The sequence below is a fragment of the Gymnogyps californianus genome, chromosome 3 (genome assembly GCF_018139145.2).
Source record: "Gymnogyps californianus isolate 813 chromosome 3, ASM1813914v2, whole genome shotgun sequence".
NCBI classification, from domain to species: Eukaryota; Metazoa; Chordata; class Aves; order Accipitriformes; family Cathartidae; genus Gymnogyps; species Gymnogyps californianus.
Genome location: NC_059473.1, coordinates 19435712 through 19453870, shown reverse-complemented (window position 1 = coordinate 19453870; position 18159 = coordinate 19435712). Strand labels below are relative to the sequence as shown.

Genomic DNA, 18159 nt, shown 5'->3' with positions numbered 1-18159 from the left:
CTAATGCTTTTAATCCTTTTTAAATATCTGGAAGGAATCAAGACCATCTTTGCAGTGTTACTGACATTTACCTGTCTTTGCTTCCCCCTGTCAATGGTAACTTGAATATTTGTGTGGAGTCCTGGAACGCTATCCTAACTCCTGAACAGTCATAAGGAGAGTTGTTGCTTTGCCTGTTAAGGTCAGCTAACTAGCTGTCATTCAAGCTGGCCTGTGTGGTATCTGAGCTGCAAACAAGTTCCCATGGTGGCTGGTTGCCAAAGCGGAAAGAGATTGTCTGGGATATGCCACTGGCTCTTAGGTGACTTGAAACTAGTTGCAAACTTGTTCCTTGACCTCTTGCTTTTTTTTTTTTTTTTCTCCTTTCTTTTTCATCTTTCAGCACGGCAAGACATCAGTCATGGCGGGTGATGCCATCATGGTCATGAGAGGCTTGACAAAGCTTAGTAAAGCAGTCCTAGAAACCCAAGCAGGACAGCTTCGGCAGGTGCTCCTTGGGGGCGATGCAGTTACGATTGCAAGGACTCTCCAGGCCACAGCTGAAGAACAGTTCAGTTCTGCCTTGGGGAAGATGCAGGTAAGCAAAGCTCTTTGCGCACAGTCTAGTGTGATGTTTTGCTTTTCCTCCAGGTACTTCTTGGTTTTGTTATGAGAGTGGCTAGGAACTTGGATCGTGAACTAGAACCTAGCTCTGAAGTGCTGGATCGATAATACAGATGTCGCAATGCTCTGGGAGTTCTCCAGGATTTCTGTGGCGTGCAGTAGGTTCTTGGACAGGAATGGGAGGGGAATGTTACTGCAGAGTGTTTCTGTTTCCATTACTGAGTATTTAAGACATGCTGAAAATGAAAAGTGCTCTGTTCACCTCATCTTGTCAAAGATCAAGCTCTTGCTAAGATTGGCCAGCAGCTTTGTTATTTAAAGTCTCCTTTAAACTTCAGTCATTGATTGCCTCTCCTTTGACTAAGTGAATGAGCTCTTTTAGAGTGAATTGGATTTATCTCAGTGCTGTTTCCTTTCTTGACAGAATTGGTGCACGTGATATTTTTCAGAATGGCTTAAGGTCGGGTGTTTGCATGTTCACCCCTTACAGCGCATGCTGGATTTTCAGAACTGATTTTCAAATGAGGAACATAAGGAAAGCCAGACTTTTTAAGCAGCAGCTTCTGTCACCAGACATGGGGATGGATTTGTAAGAGCTTCACATTTGCTGTGTTGCCATCTCTTGAAAACGTGGGGTTTGTCTGAGGAAAAGAACTTCTCTTAATCAAAAATGATCATCCTTTATCATCCTTTATAAAGACAGTGTAGCTCAGATCATAATTTTTGAAGCAGAAACTGAGTGAGGTTTTGACATTTTTTATGCAATGAGCTTAGACTATCATGGCAGTCTATAGCTTCAGTCCTAGAATCTGGGCCTGTTTCCTTGGTTCTGTTTAAGCTTGCAATAGAAATACCCTAAGTGTGTTTGTTTATGGGGATAGTGCTTTGTCTTGCCTTTGTCCTCCTTTTGCATCCAAGGAGAGAGAGAGAGATGATGTTCTCCTGTTTCCGTGGGTGTTTCTCTGCACAAGAGAGGCCCCACAAGCACACCTGCAGAACACTTGCCCTGCGTTCTGTAGATGAGTTGCATGAGAAGCTGCTGCCAAAGCGGGGCTAAGAAATCTGTAGTCTGAAGCTACAACATTTTCTGTTTTGAAGAGAGGAAAGCTTTTATGTTAAGTAACTGTATTTCACTTCTATTGATCTGTGGCAGGGTTTTGGCTGTCTGACATGCTTTTTAAAATTTAAGTATGAAAATAGGCCTTCTTGCTTGAAATCATCAGTCAGTATTGTGGCCACAGTCGCCATCTGTAAACAGATTTTTCCTCTCTCCCCCGCTGTGATGTTGAGGTTCAGAATAGCATGAGACCTGCTGAATAACAGGAAAGACCATGTTCTGTTTTTTTCTGTAAGGAAGGGAAATGTAATTAGTGTTTAGGAAAGAGCCTCAAATGTGCTGCCTGCTTGCCTGACCACAGCAGGATTTAAAATCCTGTTGATTGGCTGTAATAGTCATCAGTTCTTCCATGGTATTGCTGCTGCTGAGATAGGTAACTAGAATATGTCAAGTAACAAGTAAATAGGAGATAATGCTCTGCTGCTGACTTTTAAAAATTTATTTACTTTTTTCTACGTTGAAAAGTGGTGGGAAATATCTGGACTTAGTGGGGCAGCTCTTGCAGGTCAGGACACAACAGAAAAGACTGTCAGGAGGAGCTTACCTTGAGTGTTGCGGTGTCTGATGCTGCTATCCTTGCTTCAAGCACAGAATTCTATTTTGGGATGACAACAAACCCTGCCATAGTTTAGTGGTTGAGTAATGAAATGTGTTTTGCAGTTGGTAATGTCAGGGCCATGGAAGGCTGAGCTTACTTTGCTTATAAGTAGGTATCTGGTATTGCTTCAGGTAGCTTTGGGCTTGAAAGTGCTGACATTGCATGATTAGGGACAGGATGGGAGGAGGGACCATGGTAGGGGTAAGAATTGAATATTATGAGGTTTAGCTTTTTGTTATCCCTCCTAAGTATACCTTATGTGATATTGCAGCTCCCATCACCTGTTGTTTCTAAACAGTGTATTGCTTGTAGTGAACTCCATAATTAGTGACCCTTCCTGGCAGTGTATGTAGAACAAGGTGTCTCCAGTTACGGGTATTTGAGAAGCTATTAATGAATTTTTCCCATCAGTGGGGCTGAAAGACTGCCAGTGATCCCAGGTGTCCTCAGTGTCTCTTCCTTTTTCCTGTCTCTTACTGTGAATGTCTGCAGTGCCAGAGTCTCTACAAATTACTTATTGTGGAGACATGACTGCATGCCCACCTCTGAGGACCACGGATGAGTGGGGAGCAGGTTTTAAGTTCTTTTCTTAAAGTGTTTTTATTATTGTTTGCAGGAACTAGGCAAACAGCAGGAGAACTTAACTGATCTCAGTGAGGATTTTGGGAAAGACTATGACTTCTCAGCCCGAGAGCCGTCAGATGCTCCAACGGACTTCTCCACTGCCCCCGGCAAGCCTCATGAACGCAGCGGTGAAGGCCCTGCTTACTCTTACACTACGAATGGACCTTTTAGAAGTGTTGGTGAGACTGGAGATTCTGGCATGGGTCAGAAGCCTTTCCCTCCCAAAATGGATGCAAGGTTATTTGGAGGCTTTAGGGACCCTGGAAATCCTTTTGCTGCTGCCTTTGGACAAAATAGGGCTTTTCACCAAGACCATTCCTCTGTTAGTGGATTAACAGCTGAAGATATTGATAAAGCCAGACAGGCCAAAACAGGTTCAGAGCAGAAACCCTACAAACAGATGGTATGTTTTTTTAAAATTAAAGATTCTCACTACTATGGTTTCTATACTGGATTGTCCTTACTCACCTTCTCATGTGTTTCTCTCATTTCTTCCTCTTCCGCTGTTCCCTTTTGTGGAGGCAAAAAAGGGAAGTGTCAGTGCTCATTAACTCTGATCTCTGTGATATTTATTCTGTCAGTAGCTTTTCAGGCTCTCCTTTCACACCTGCCCCCTCTATATCAGATATTCTGATGTGAGAGGATGTTTAAAAAGCATACATAGGGTTAGACTTCAGTTTTATATTAACAGGAGCTTTCCTTTCATTCACTGGACTATGAGGACTCAATGTATTTATTGATATATGTTACAGTAATGAAGGGTCTGTATTTCATCCCAGTTTTTGGGGTGAAATGTTGAGCAAGTGGGGACAGCTGTAGGCTACAAAGGTTTGAAGACTGACCTAAAGAGTCTATCTTCTCCTTGAAGGGCCCTGTTCCCTTTAGCTAGTTGTTTTGCTATGGCTGTGAAGAATGAATTAGACCTAAGCTGCTCTCAGTGAAGGCTGTGGCTTCCTGTACTGTGTCTTGCAGTCCTTCTAGAGGTGGAAGGAATGTTGCCCTGAGCATTAGTAGATTGGAGAGTAGCATAGCTCACAATTGTTGCTTTAATGCTTCATGCACTTGTGTGAGACAGCACAGAAAGCCCACAGCAGAATTCAGTGGAGATACTTGCCATCTGCTCTGACCTTCTGCCTCCTTCCCCAAACCCAGTATCAGATGCTACTGTGGGTTCACTCGCTTAGGATATTGCTTTGATGAAACTGTATGCTTCTGCTGCTCCAGCTGTTGTGCGTGGGGGAATTATCTACAGTACTGTGAACCTGATAACCTTCCATGAGTTTTAATTCCATGTGTGGAAGGGAGTTTGGGTTGGCATTGCGCTGCTTCTCCAAGTTCAAAATATAAGGGCTGCTGAGGTGGAAGTAAAAATGGGGCTTCTAAACACGGTTGTCAGCTCTTCTTTCTTTCTCACCCTCTTGTCCATTCCTCTGCTTAGTGTATGTTTCAGTTCATGGTGTGTCCGTTCTGCAGTGTGTTCACTTGAAAATCTCTCAACATATATAGGGCTCAAGAAAAGCTTTCTGTAGCATAGAATTGTTCAAGTGCTTTCAAAGTTGCACTCTGAATTTGCAGGTATCTGACCATATGCCCAGTTCATTTGTGGATTTCTTTTTGTTTTGTTTTCCTTTCCCCCTCTTTCTGTTGCAGCTCAGTGAGCGGGCACGGGAGAGGAAGGTTCCCGTCACAAGGATCGGACGGCTCGCCAACTTTGGAGGTCAGTTTACACACCCACATTTGCGAAGTCACTATGCTTGCATGTACTGATTAATGGCTGGCAATGACAGTGCTCCTGCTGAAGCATTAGTTGGTTCTATTTTCTAGTTAAGCTTGCTAATAGGAAAGTGCTTTCCCAGAAACAGCTGGTTAGCTCAAAGCTTGATTTGGGCTTTTTCATTACAATTATGGATCTGGGCCTTTAGTCAGAATGAAGTTATACTTTGAATCCTGTCTTCTGTCACTCTTTTATCGTATCTAACTGCTACTGTGATAGTATGGCAAAGAAAAAAGCTCTTAATCTAAACAGACCTTTCAGATGCTTTCAGCAAGCTACCCGTAAACAAGAACTACAGAGCTGGCATGGGTTTTCATTTGTCTTAAGGCAGCAGGCTGATATATTCCTGGAGCTTAGTTTTCATATACCTGTTCTGAAATGGGGAAAAAAAAATAGCACACTCAAGAGTGTAGGGCAGATGATTTGGGAGTGTATAGTAGAACTGCACATGTTCATGGTAACACATACTGGGCTGTGCTGTTTTAATAAGATGGAGACAGTGAGGTGCAGGTTGTTCTGCAGTCTGTGCAAATACCCTGGTCCTGCATATGTGATTTCACTTTATTGAGGAAACTCTCCTTCTACTCCTTAAAGGATGCTGTTACTGTCAAGCATAGACAGCTGGAGCAGCTGTTATTTAAAATAATTTTTTCCCAAACTTATCTTTGCTACTTCTCTGAACAGTGGTTAAATATAAAACATATCCTTTTGGTATTGATTTTTGAGGGTGGGGAGATGATAATAGTCAAGGTTTGATTTACTTAGCCATTGCTTATAAACCATTTTCTCCTAGGAAGGATGTAAAGTCTGAGCTTGTAAGATCAAGCGAGCTGAAACCTATGTGAATTTTATTTGCAGAATGGGACTTACTATGTTAAAAAGCAGCTAAATATCTTCAGTAATATTAACAGATGGTGTTTATCTAATGTCTTATATCCAAAGCCATCAAAGGACTTAATATGTTCCTGAGAAAAAGGGAACTATCACAGTATTGCAGGTGAAAAAGATGATCACAGCTAGTCTTACTTAGCTAATTATTAGATGAGTAGTCTCTCTGTTGGTGGTTTTTTTTTTTGTGACTGTAGTATTTTGAGATGATAGCAGCCTATCTAGGTTGTGAACAGTCTCTCCCCAGTAGCATGTTAGGCCCTTGTGGCTCTTGTGATTCTCTTCCACAAAATTTGATAGAGAAGCACATGTGCAAAGTAGACATCCTTGTGTTACGGATCCCAGAAGAAAGAAAAATAGCCTGTCAAATGCAATTCAGATCAATTATTATATAAAAAAAACAATTATTCTTCCTCTGTGTGTCTCTTTGTCAGAGTAATATGCACACTAGGAGGAGTTGGGGGCAGGGACTGGTTCTATGCAGTGCAGTAATAAACACAAGTGAGTTTTGTGATAACGTACGGTTTTAATGCTGGTCAGATCTCTTTAGTAGTTCATTGCAGGTGCTCTGGCTTCTCAGCATGCTTAGTATTCCTTAAACGGAAGCAGGATTCATGATCTGCTTTTTGGAGTAACAAGGTATCACTTTAAAACTCACTTGACTTCTTTGTTTTTAAGCACTAGTAGCATACAGGTCTCCGTTCTAATCCAGCCTTGATTTTTATGGAAAGTATCACAGCACTTTTAGCTGTCATCTTCCGAATTTATCTGTGGCTGCTTGCTGACAGCTGGTGGATATGAAGTGGCAGATGACCAAATTTTCTGTGAACTTTGAGTTCCAGTGCTGTTGCTGTACGCTCCAGCTCTTGGCACCCAAAGCTGTTGCATGAGGAAAGGCTGACTCATACTTCAAGGGGAAATACAACTAACTACCTGTCTTTTCCTAACCTCAGGTTAAAAAACAAAACAAAAAAAACCCACCAAACCAAAACCACAAAGGGAGAGTAAGAAAGAAACAATTGTTTATAAGCAGCATCCCCAGTTGTATCTGTGTGTGTCATCTATTTTTTGGTTTTGCCCTTCTCCTCCAGTTGTCTGTTTTATGTGATTGAAATTGCTGGCAAGACAGAGCTCTTGCTTTCAGACTGCTTTTGGGGGGACATTGTGTTGCAAAAATGGTGTTCAGATTTTCTGGTCTCTGCAATCTCTTGTTAGCATTCATTGCTTATCTTTCCCTCTGAATTTTGCCTCGCAACAGCAAGGAGAAATAGTACTGTCAGTACACTGGCTAACAAACAATGGATGTGGCCTGTAGGTAGGTTTTTTCCAGTTTAAGAAATCCCTTGGTAATATTTTGGTAGGCTGGGTAATCCTTGAAGAAGGTTTCTGAGGGTGTGGTGAGTCTGAAGTAGTGTTGGCAGGCCCGCCTGGGAAGGACTACCTGTAAGGGATACTTCTTCACAGTCAGATCTTGATCCAGACTGATACGAGCTTTTAAATAGCCTCTAGAACTGCATGGAAAGAGGGACTCCATTTATAGTGAGGAGCAGCTCCTGCTTGCTGTTTGCTCCAAGTTTTAGGGAGTTTTTTCTGACCTGCACATGGCCTTGAGAGAGCCAGTGCAACTGAAACCCCATCAGCTAGTTCTAGTGTGGCTTTTCCTGACCTGCTCTTATCTGATGAGAAATGTTCTTTTCAGATTGCATCTTTATGAAGCATTTTAAATGCTTAAACCAGGAAACATCAGCTGATGGCAAGAGCTGTGGCGTACCACTTACTTTTACCCATTTTTGATTCGTCTGAAGTTGTGGGTGAGCTTTGGCTTATGGTTGACTGTTTTCCTCTTAGATTGTGAGCAGGGGAAAGTAGTACTTGTGTGCCTCTCCTAGCTACTTACTGTCCTCAGTCAGTCCTTTCTGGGTATTATACTCAGGAGTGATGCAAGAGGTAACGTGTACAATTTTTAAAACCATCTGCAAGCAGAGGAGTGAGGCTGATTAAGGGAGTCTTATGAGGGCATAGGAGGCAGTTTCCAACTGAGATGAGAATTGATTTTTGCTTTCCTAAGATCCAACACAACTTAATGTATTTTTTTCTTTTAGAGAAGGCAAGATAAGCTTGAAGTAAACTAAGTGTTTCCAAGCTCAGTGGTAGGTTAGTTGGAAGTTCCCTGTGCCTGCACAGTGTGTGTTCTCTCTCATGCATTTTCTCTTGTCTTGCCTTTTCAATGGAAGTCAGAAACAAGGTGTAGGATAATTTAATGAGAGTCTCCAATTACATTATTGGTTTTTGGGAGCACCTGTTGCTGCTGAGGGATGATGGTTAACAGCTGGAAGGAGCCCTTTTCCAGGGGATGTCACTGTTAACCTGTGGAACAGTAGTGACCCAGCTCTGTCCTTGCTTCCTAGGACATTCAAATGATCAGAATTAAATAGGGGATAGCAGGGTTGGGGTGGGTGGGGGTGATTATTTCCTGCTCTACCAGCTGCCTCTTCACATTGCCTTGAAAATAATCAAGGGCAGGAGGCTGCTCCATATCTGTGAGGGAGTGTAGCTTAGAGCAAGTAAGCTTTTTGTGCACAGTTTGTTTCTTGTGTGCTTTGGGGTGCCATCTTCATTTGAAGACCCCAGGAAATCATTGTGGGAAATATAATGGTTGAGGTGGATTCTTCCCCTACCACCTCCACACCAGTCAAACTAGCATTTGACTCTGACTTTTATTGGTGGGATAAAATCCACTTTTTTCTTTATTTCCATATTAGAACAACATCATTTTAGACTTGGAGAAGATGGAAAGATGTTGAGTAGGTCAAAAGCAGAGTTCATGTAACTATTCCTGGGGTTCAGATAGCTGAATTCCCATGCTATTGGCATGATCCCGTTCACACTTGAATCATTCCTCCTCCTGTCTTTGCATGTTTTTTGTTGTCCCCCTGATGTTATAGGGAGTGTTGATCTCTCAGTTGTGGTGTCAGGACACTCTGGTGGGTGATGGACAAATTAGTAACAGGAGGCAGAAATACTTGGACTGCAGAGTTTGCCTGGCTTCTCACCTCTTCTGAGAGCAAAGAACATTTTGCTGGAAAGATTGAAGATCATTTTCTCCAATGCTTGCATGTAATACTGAGCTCATGTTTCTCTGTATTCAGCACAAGATCCTCTACTGAACTTCTTTGTCCTTTATATGTATTTTTGTGTGCTTCTTGCAGCAGCTGGAGTGACTGCTGGTGGTTGTATTTATAGTACTAAATATCATCCTTGATTTTTATTTGTTTATTTTATTTTTTCTTCCCAGAATTGGAATTGGTAAAACAGATTTTTCTGCAGGTTTTTGTTCCGTGCTTGTTTTGTAGCCTGATGGGTCATCAGTTCCACCTACACAGTTCTTGATCTTTTCTTTATTTCCATTCTCCCTTCCTTGCATCATTTGACTTTTCTAAGCCGTTTCTGCCTCCCTTAATCATATTCCTGGTTTGTAAGTTTATTATTTTAATGATATAATACAATCCTTTTGCAATAAAGAAAATTCAGGAAGCTTGCAGTGAAGTCTAGATCTAATATGATTATATCAATTTTGCAAAAAAAAAAGCTAGCCTCCTGACGTACGTTATTAAAGTATATACAGGACTCACAACTACAGGATTCAGATTGTCATGCGAGTGACAAGTGAGCGTGGCTTTCTTCTGGTGAGCATTTAATGCTCAGAAAGCTAGTGGAAATTGATGCACAACTGTCTGCAACTTGCAACATGTTCTGTGTGGTGCTTGCAGTGTTTGACACGACCAAAACCAGGGCACAGGCTGCTCCAGGGGAGAGTCTCGCCCACTCCTGCGCTTGGCAGGCTGAGCAGAGTGATAACAGCCCATTCAGTCTCCTGTTTGTTTTGTTGTGTCAGTTGCTGAGCAAGAACATTCTTACTGAACAAAACTGATTCCATATCATCTCTCGATGGGCTTCGTTTGAAGTGTAACGGCTGTTGGAGATGCCTGGAAAATGTCTGAAGAGGCACTCTGCTGGTATAAAACCAAGTGGCATTTTCCAGGCCTGAAATGATCTGTCCACGTAAAGCGCAAAATGCAGGAGTGTGACTTTCTAGAGGTGCTCGGGGGTGTTATTTTCCAAGGTGCTGAACCGTGGCTGTTGAGTGATGCTGAAAATTGTCCCAAAATGATTAATCTTGGAGGAAGTACTCATCTTGCAGACAAGGAAAATGAAGGATGTCAGGAGTGACTTGTGCAAGGTTGGTAGACTAGTGGCCCAGAGGAGGAGAGTGCTTTTCTACAGCTGTGCAGTTTCTTTGGAGGGATAACCTGTTCCTGGTAACAGGTTAACGGCTGGCAGCGTGCGGTGAGTTGACCTTGGCTGGCAGCTAAGCCCCATGAAGCCGCTTACTCGTTTCCTCCCACAGCAGGAGGGAATAGGAAGAGCAAAAGCAAGAAAACTTGGGAGTTGAGAAAAAGACAGTTTAATAGGTGAAGCAAAGCTCCATGTGTAAGCAAAGCAGCAAGAGGAATTCATTCACTGCTCCCTGTAGGCAGGCACATGTCCAGCCACTTCCTGGGAAGCAGGGCCTCAGCATCCGTAGCAGTCACTTGGGAAGGCAGACACCATAACCCCAAATGTCCGTGTCCCCTCCCCCCCCCCCCCCTTATCCTCCTTTCTCCAAGCTTTTACTGCTGAGCATGATGTTATATGGTATGGATATTCCTTTGATTTGGATCAGCTGTCCTGGCCCAGCCTCTTGCCCACACCCAGCCTACTCATTGCAGGGGCAGAGTGGGAAAGAGAAGAAGCCTTGACGCTGTGCAAACACTGTCCAGCAACAGCTAAAACATCAGTGTGTTATCAACACTTTTAGTCACAAATCCAACACACAGCATGATACAGGCTGCTATGAAGAAAATGAACTCCTGTCTCAGCCAGACCCAGTACGTAGCGTTATTTGTGTTCAAATAACACATGCCTAGACCACAGCCTTTCAGATGGGTGGGTGCGTAAAAGAGGCCTGCAAAACAAATCTGGTGGCATTTCAGGAAATGACTGTTGTGGCTCTGAACCGTCCTGTCTAGTACTTGCTTTCTGAACCCTAGAACGTTAGTCTGGTTTGTAAGATGAGGAAGAGTGAAGTCTTCCATGCTGGTTCTTGTTGTGTGAGCTGTGTGTGCTCCAAATGCCACAGTGAATGAAGTTTAAGTTGACAAAGAAGAAGGTAATATGTTCCTGAAGTTCAGGGTCAGACTGATCCCTAGTACTGATGTTAGTGGATGGAATTATAGCCATGAGGAATTTAGGCCATTATTCAATTCCCTAATTTCATAGTTCTTCTGATAATAACTTGGTAAGAACAAAGGAATTAAGTGAGCAACTGAGACTTCTGAGAAGTGGCAGCTTTTTCTAAGCCCTGGATGTTCATGGAAAAGACCAAGTTTTGGCATTACTTCGATGAGAAATACAGCTTTGAATTGTTACCTGTTTCGTAGTGATAGAAGGTTATATATACAGCTGACCACATTTTTGCAGGCTTGACTGCTAAGAAGCAGCAAACACCCAAGATGCACTTGACCCTGCACGGTCCCAAGAGTATTATCTACCCTCCTGCTACCACATTGAGAGCAGGGCTGCGTGTGCCCTGAGGTGTTTCCAGGTAGTTACTGAAGACTTGAAGTAGGAATGCTGCGTTGCATTTTCATGTTATGCCCTGAGCTAAATATCCTGCTGCGTGCTGTGATTATAGTTTGAAGATGCTTCAAGTCTTTGTTTAAACTTCAGATCTTTAGCAGCTGTTTAACTGTAAACTTGTTTATGCCTGGCTTTAGTTTATTTGAAACAGTTGTTGACTGATGATTGGAGTTCATTTTCTAGCAAATTGGACAGAGTGGAGCAGTGAGCAAATTCTAAGAGCGCCTATTGTAAGAGAAGCTCTTTTTCTAGTGTAGTCTACAGTATGGTTTAGTTCCGATGCTCAACTGTGTGTGTCCATGAGAAGGGAGGTGCAACACACATTCGTTTGGAGTCTGATCTTGCCTGCAGTGATGTAAACCACAAGCTGCTTGGAGCATGCTAGAACTTCTCCAGCTTTGTTCTGGAAGACGGCGTAGAATCTGGTTCCTAGTCTTTCGTTTGCCTTTGTAGTGGTTTGTGTGTTAATGATGAAGACAGATTAGAAACTTCAGATATGTTTTATTTTAGGTGCAGGCAGTAAATCTCAGTAGTGTACACAGAACCTTTAGAAGGAGATGTAATGTATTTAATTTGGAACCAATTACTGCCAGGCCAGTTTAGTCCAGCTCTGATAATGACCAAGCTGATTTCTGATGGGGAGCATTGCTTTGGAGGTGGTGAAAGTGGGATCACGGCCAACTGAAGTGCTCCATGAGTGGTATTCAGTCTAGAAAATCACATTTTGTTGATGAGATATCTATCTTCATTGGCTTCCTATCTGACTCTCGGTACTTTCTGCTCCAAGTTACTGTCTTGCATGTGGGATCTGATTGGAGATGACTGTGTATCAGCATTTTATTAGATATTGTTTATGCTGTGTTTGAAAAGTCTCTTTGCTTCTTTCCTGTGGAGTCTAGGGATATTTTTCTCACTTTGTTCAGCTAGTAAAATCTCTGGATTTCTGGTGCAAAAGACTTGCTTGGTGGTCATGCATGGCTTGGCCCTATTGAAGGGTCTGTGCAAGTTAGCTAGTAACAGCGGACTTTCTTAGGCTTAAATTTGGCATTTCTGTGCTGTACCTCCATAGGAAAACTTGCAGAAAATATGGAAAACTTAAAAAAACCCAAAAAACCCACACAAACAAAAAAATTATTTCAGGGCTTTTTAATCTAAGTATTATAATGTTAAAATCATGGCATCCTGTGAAAGTATATATTTTTTTTTTTCTGAATGTAGATTTCTGTATTATGCCATACTCTCCTAAATGTTCATGTGCAATGGAGAATGAAAGGTTGTCTGACAGTTAAATGGCATGGGAGCGGCCCTGGAAGCAGTTCTCGCGAAGGCCTTGTAATGTCACTGATGCCTCCTGTGCCCAGTGCTTCACCTTATGCTGGATTCTTTGGCCTAGTGCATGTAGTCTGCAAGATTGCAGATGGAGCTGTTTCTGAAGCAGACGTACTGTGCAAGTTTGAGATGTTATTGGTAGAGATGGGCTTGTAATTACCTGGTGGGAGAGAGGAAAAACTCAATGCAGTAGGAGGTTCAACTTGTTTGTGCCCAGGCTTCCTCAGTTGAGACTACAAAATGTGTGCATGCATTTCCTCCTGCACACATGTGCGGAATGCCATGTGCTGGTCAGCTATGCTTCCTTCATTGTACTGACTGTGTCCCCCGGTGGTTTTACCTGGGAAGCTGTCCGGTAGTGCCTCAAGGAGGGCTTGGGGTGCTTGGAAAACACGCACACTCAGTACTGCTAGCGGTGTGGGAGTAAGGCATGGCGGGATGCACCATTGCTGAGGAGCTGTGAGGGAGCACCAGCTGTTCTGGTTGCCCATGTCATTTATTATCCAGAAAAATAAATATTTTGAAATTGGGAAGGCCGTGAGACCTTTGGTAGTATGGATTACTGCATGATTAGATCTGTGTCTCATTTAATCTTTGGTGGCTTTGGTCAGGTTAGTGGAGGCAGATAATGCTTCTTTTGTAGTTGTAGCTTAATCTGTGGCTGTGAGACAACGCCCTACAATTCACTGCTTGCAAGGGTGATAGTGCACGTGGAGTGCTGGTGTTTGATCTCATGGTCTTGCTGTTGCTGTGCGAGGTTACTCCTCAGCACAGCTCCTTGGAACTGCAGGTTACAACACTGCTTGGGTAAGGTGGGCCTCAGGAAAAACATGTTTCTGTTCATCATAGTCAACAAGCACGTGGAAGTCAAAGACAGCTAATGAGCACAAATATACCTGAATGCTTAGACAGTAGTGTCACAGAGCCTTAAACTCTACTGGCAGTGGCTTCATCTAAATACAGTTTTGCTTCCCTCTACTGTGGTGGCATGGTGGGGGGTGAGGAGGATTCTGTTCTTTCCTGAGAATTGTACTTTGAGAACCACGTGTTTGAGCTTTCTTCCTCCCCTCTGCTAAACCCCACAATTTGAGTCTACAGCAGGACCACAGCCAGAGCACAGAGCTCCAAGTAGCACTTGTTGACGTGCTTTATAAGAGCTGGACATCCCAGACTGGTCTAGCCTATGATGCTTGGCTGGCATGCTGAGCTGAAGTACAGGAGAAAACAGTTCAGTGTCACACTTGAAGATGACTCCATTGCAAAAGCCAGGATGTTCTAATCAAGCTGTCTTGCTGCTGTGCATTTGACCGTGTGGCTTAAGGTTAATTACAAAAATGCCTCTGTATGTGGTTCAGAAGGTTTTTTTAATTCTGACCTGTGTCTGTTTCTTATTTTAAAGGACTAGCTGTTGGTCTTGGCATTGGGGCATTGGCAGAAGTTGCAAAGAAGAGCCTTAGATCTGAGGAACGCAATGGTAAGCCCTTTCTACATTCTCATTCTTCCCCCCCCCCTTTTTTTTTATTTCCCAGACACAGTTTACTACATTTGCAAGATTTTATTCTTTTGAAAGCTGGGACGGTGAGGCAGTGAGAATAACAGGGGGAAGTGGGTAGTTCTTTTATTTTTAACATAATCCTTCTCCACCTCCAGACTCTTTTTCCATCTAAGTACACCACAACCTCACTATGTAGACAGAAGTCAGAGGTATATGTGAGAGAATGAGTTCATGCCAGCACAATTCCTACAGCTTACTTTTCCACAGCCACCCATGAGTTTGAATACTGTATCTGTGACTACTGTTGGATTGTCTTAGCCTAACAATGTTTTTTAAACTGTTCAGTGAAACCATGTAGTTCTATCAGTACGGAAACTGTAGATGAGCTCTTATGTCTGAAAACTTTGTTGTTAGTGGTTCCACTCTGTTTGAAATTTAAGGATGTTCTGCCTAGTAGGAACTCTGAGGATGGCTGCTCTCTTCAAAGAGAGCCAAAACACTATGTAAATGTTAAATGGCAATTCTTTATTTCCTTTTTTTTTTTTTGCCTTCTCCTGGAGGATTCTCTTAACAGGTCAAAAGGCTATGCTGTGCAAATTGACCTGATGTTTTCTTCCCAGCTTATGTGAAGTTGGAGGTAAAGTGTTCCTGAGTTGTACCTGGCTATGTCATGGTGGCTTTCTTCTACGCTTATGTGTTGGTAAAACATGGTGGTACCAAATGGTGGTTTGCAGGTGAATGGTTTAGGGCATAGAAAAGACATGGCATTCTTTCCTAGAAAACAGATTACTCTAAAGCTTATGGCTCTATTCAGTTGTTTCTTGTCCACGAAAAGCTTTGGTGGGATACTACAAAATGCAAAGTTCTTTGCTACAGTTATTGCAGGCTGTTTGGTCTTCAGCTGCTCTGTGTGGTTTGGCTAGTATGTTTGTGTGTTTAGATTATTTCCAGTGACTGGAGGGAACTGACAAAAGGGCTAAGCACTTGCAGCTAGAGGTAAAAATCGTTCCTGGTTCAGAAGCATTGCTTTGAGATAATGACAACTGCTGAGTCCTTGTAATTTTAATCTGTGGCCAGTAGTATTCTACTATGAGGCCAGTTTGTGTCTTCCCCCTGGTCGTCTTTGGGGATAGGGCGGGGATGGAGACTGTGGAAGTATGAGCCTCTATTCCAGCAGGTACTGGAGTGGCTGAAAATTGCAGAAATTGGTGGGGGCGGAGGGGGGATATAAAAAAAAAACTTTAACACACCCCCACACCCCCCCAAGCCAAAAACCAGCACCCCAGCAGATGAAACATGTTCTCTGTGATGGGGGGGACGGGGCAAGGAGGGGTTGCATGCTACCCAGGACACTACTTGTTAATGCTTGCATCTTTGTATTCCCTGTACAACTAGGCAATGCAGAGCAGCCCAGCAGAGAAAAAGGATCCTTGGCAAAGAGTTGTTGTTTCTCTCCATGACCCGAGGTGTTTGAGGCTGGGTGGGTTTCTTTGCTTTGATTTAAAAGCATGCATTCAGGCAAACATGGCCCATCCTGTAGAGAATCCTTGAAGGCTTTTGCTTTCAGTGCTTGTGATGTTTGACAGGTTGTTCATACCTGTTGGAAGTTGATGATTTGCTTTGCTTTTAACAGAGGAGGAATTGCACAACTGTTGGTATTTCTCTGCTTGCCAGATTACTTTCTAATTGGGCACACCCCAAAGTAAAAACATGAGCTTGCAGAGCTATGAAATTTGAGGGAATAACATGAGCTTTGTTTCTCTTCCTCACAGCATGAGAAAGGATTCTTTAGAGGGCAACAGACACTTTTTCTTTGCAGTAAAGCAATTGCACTTTCAGACTTCTTTCTTCTTGCTAGGGAAATGATTATTTTCCCCTGTAACTCTAACTTGGTGCCAGAAGCCTGCTCTGCAGCCTGAGTCATGCTTTGGGAAGAGTAATTTTCTTGAACAAACCTTGATTAAAGAATAAGGCAATGAGGGCTGCCGACTTCGATGCTAGGCAAGGGAGTTAGAAAATGACCTGGCTTTTTTATTTTTAGCTGTCTTGCTTTCGTTCTTGCTTCCCCTCTTGCTGTCAAGTCTGCTTAGATAAGTGCTTGGAGCAGTGGTTACACTGTAAAGGAGTAGGGTAGTGGGACTGAGAATGGGCCAAGAGCAGCAAGTATTGCGGCGGGGCAGAAGTAAAAGACTATTTCAGCTCTCGTACTCTCTTGGAGCTTCTCAGGCCAAGGACACAGGAGAGTCTCCAGGTGACTCAGCTACAGCCTCTAGCTACTATCCTTGGATGTGTTTTCCACAGGGTTTTACAGTGGTGGGTAAGGCTCCATGGATGAGAACTCCCTCCATGGGCTCCGCTCCTGCAGAAATGCGTGGTAGAGGATATGTACACAGTTTTGAGTCAAAGATCCCATTTTCTTACTGTTCTTCTGGCAGAACCAGCCTTAGCTGTTCTTGGGGGAAATCTCTTGACATAGGTACCTCTACATTTCTTTAAAAATACCTCTGCACCCCTTTCATGATTTCAGCTTGAGGCATTTGTGTCCAAGTTTTCTGGCTGCCAGCACCATAAGCTCGGGCTAAGACCTGTCTCTGAGAATGACATATTGTCCTGTTCTCAGGAAGCTGGTAGAGGATGTCTTTTCTCTCCCCACTGCTGCAATATTAATAGTAACTTCTTGGCACTTCAAACTTAAACAAGTGGGAAGTGTATATGCCCAAAGACATGCCTAAGAATTTCACGCTCTCACTGGCATCCAGGAGTGACGAGAGCGAGCCTTCTCTTGGTTACCGCCCTCTTGTCCAGTCAGTACAAATGAAAGTGTCTTCACACGTTTAAAATGGAGCTAGAAACACTGGTCCTTCAGTCACAAAACTGCAAGACAAACTCCTGAGCTACAGGTGATCCTAGTAGCATGGCTTGTACTTCTTTCCATTGCTGTTATCAAATGGAGGGACCACAAATACCTACTCTCCTGCACGTTCTCTAGCAACTATGCTAGTGCTGAGCTGTTTTTTCCTGCTCAATTTCCCGATCCTTGTCTAGTAGCCTGTCCTGGTTTCAGCTGGGACAGAGTTAACTCTCTTAGTAGCTGGTACAGTGCTGTGTTTTGGATTTAGTGTGAGAACGATGTTGATAACACGCTGATGTTTTAGTTGTTGCTAAGTAGCGCTTATCTTAAGGATTTTTCAGTTTCTTTCTCTTTTTTTTGAGATAAGAACAGTTCAATAACTAAAGTAAAATAAAGTACACTACTAACTAATAATAATATAATGAAAAGGAATATAACAAAAAAAAAGAACAACACTCAAGAAAAGACAAGTGATGCACAATGGAATTGCTCACCACCCGCTGACCGATGTCAGAGCTGTGATCCACCCCTCCCGGCCAACTCCCCCCTGTTTATATACTGGGCATGACGTTCCATGGTATGGAATATCCCTTTGGCTAGTTCAGGTCAGCTGTCCTCGCCATGCTCCCTCCCAGCTTCTTGCACACCTGCTTGCTGGCAGAGCATGGGAGACTGAAAAGTCCTTGACTTAAGATAAGTGCTACTTAGCAACAACTAAAACATCAGTGTGTTATCAACACCATTCTCGCACTAAATCCAAAACACAGCACTGTACCAGCTACTAAGAAGAGAGTTAACTCTGTCCCAGCTGAAACCAGGACATAGCCACAGGGCCCTTCTTCTCTCTCTGCCTTGGATTGTCTTTTGTTTTCATAAACAATTCACTTCTTAAGGGATTTATCCTAGAACAAAAAAGTCTGGTGCAAGAGTTTGTGAATTTCTCCCTTCTCCATCCAAGCCCAATGTCCTGGACATAAATTCTTCCCACTGCCAAATTTCTGTGAGTAGGTCCAGTTGTGGCTTGTGGGTTTTTTTTTTTTAAGGGCTTGAGGGCCTAATGCTGCCCTCTTTAAGTTCTTTAATAAGTGGTTTGGCTCATCTTATTTTTTTAAAAAGAGGATGGCTGTACTTGATTTCCAATGGGAGTTTTCTTGGTAGGCTGATATAGCTAATTAAAAATAACCTCCTCGGTCACTGGTGA

The 18159-nt window shown here is 43.0% G+C and overlaps 1 protein-coding gene across 2 annotated transcripts in view; it reads left to right on the top strand.

Annotated features, from left to right (window-relative positions):
• Positions 1-18159, top strand: part of COQ8A (coenzyme Q8A) — a 48769-nt gene that overhangs the window by 12365 nt on the left and 18245 nt on the right. For both annotated transcript variants that reach the window (XM_050894684.1, XM_050894685.1), the window contains exons 2-5: positions 383-577; positions 2935-3345; positions 4593-4659; positions 14012-14086. In XM_050894684.1, the coding sequence (XP_050750641.1) occupies positions 401-577; positions 2935-3345; positions 4593-4659; positions 14012-14086 (730 nt within the window). In that variant the 5' untranslated portion in view covers positions 383-400. The remainder of the gene's footprint in view (positions 1-382; positions 578-2934; positions 3346-4592; positions 4660-14011; positions 14087-18159) is intronic.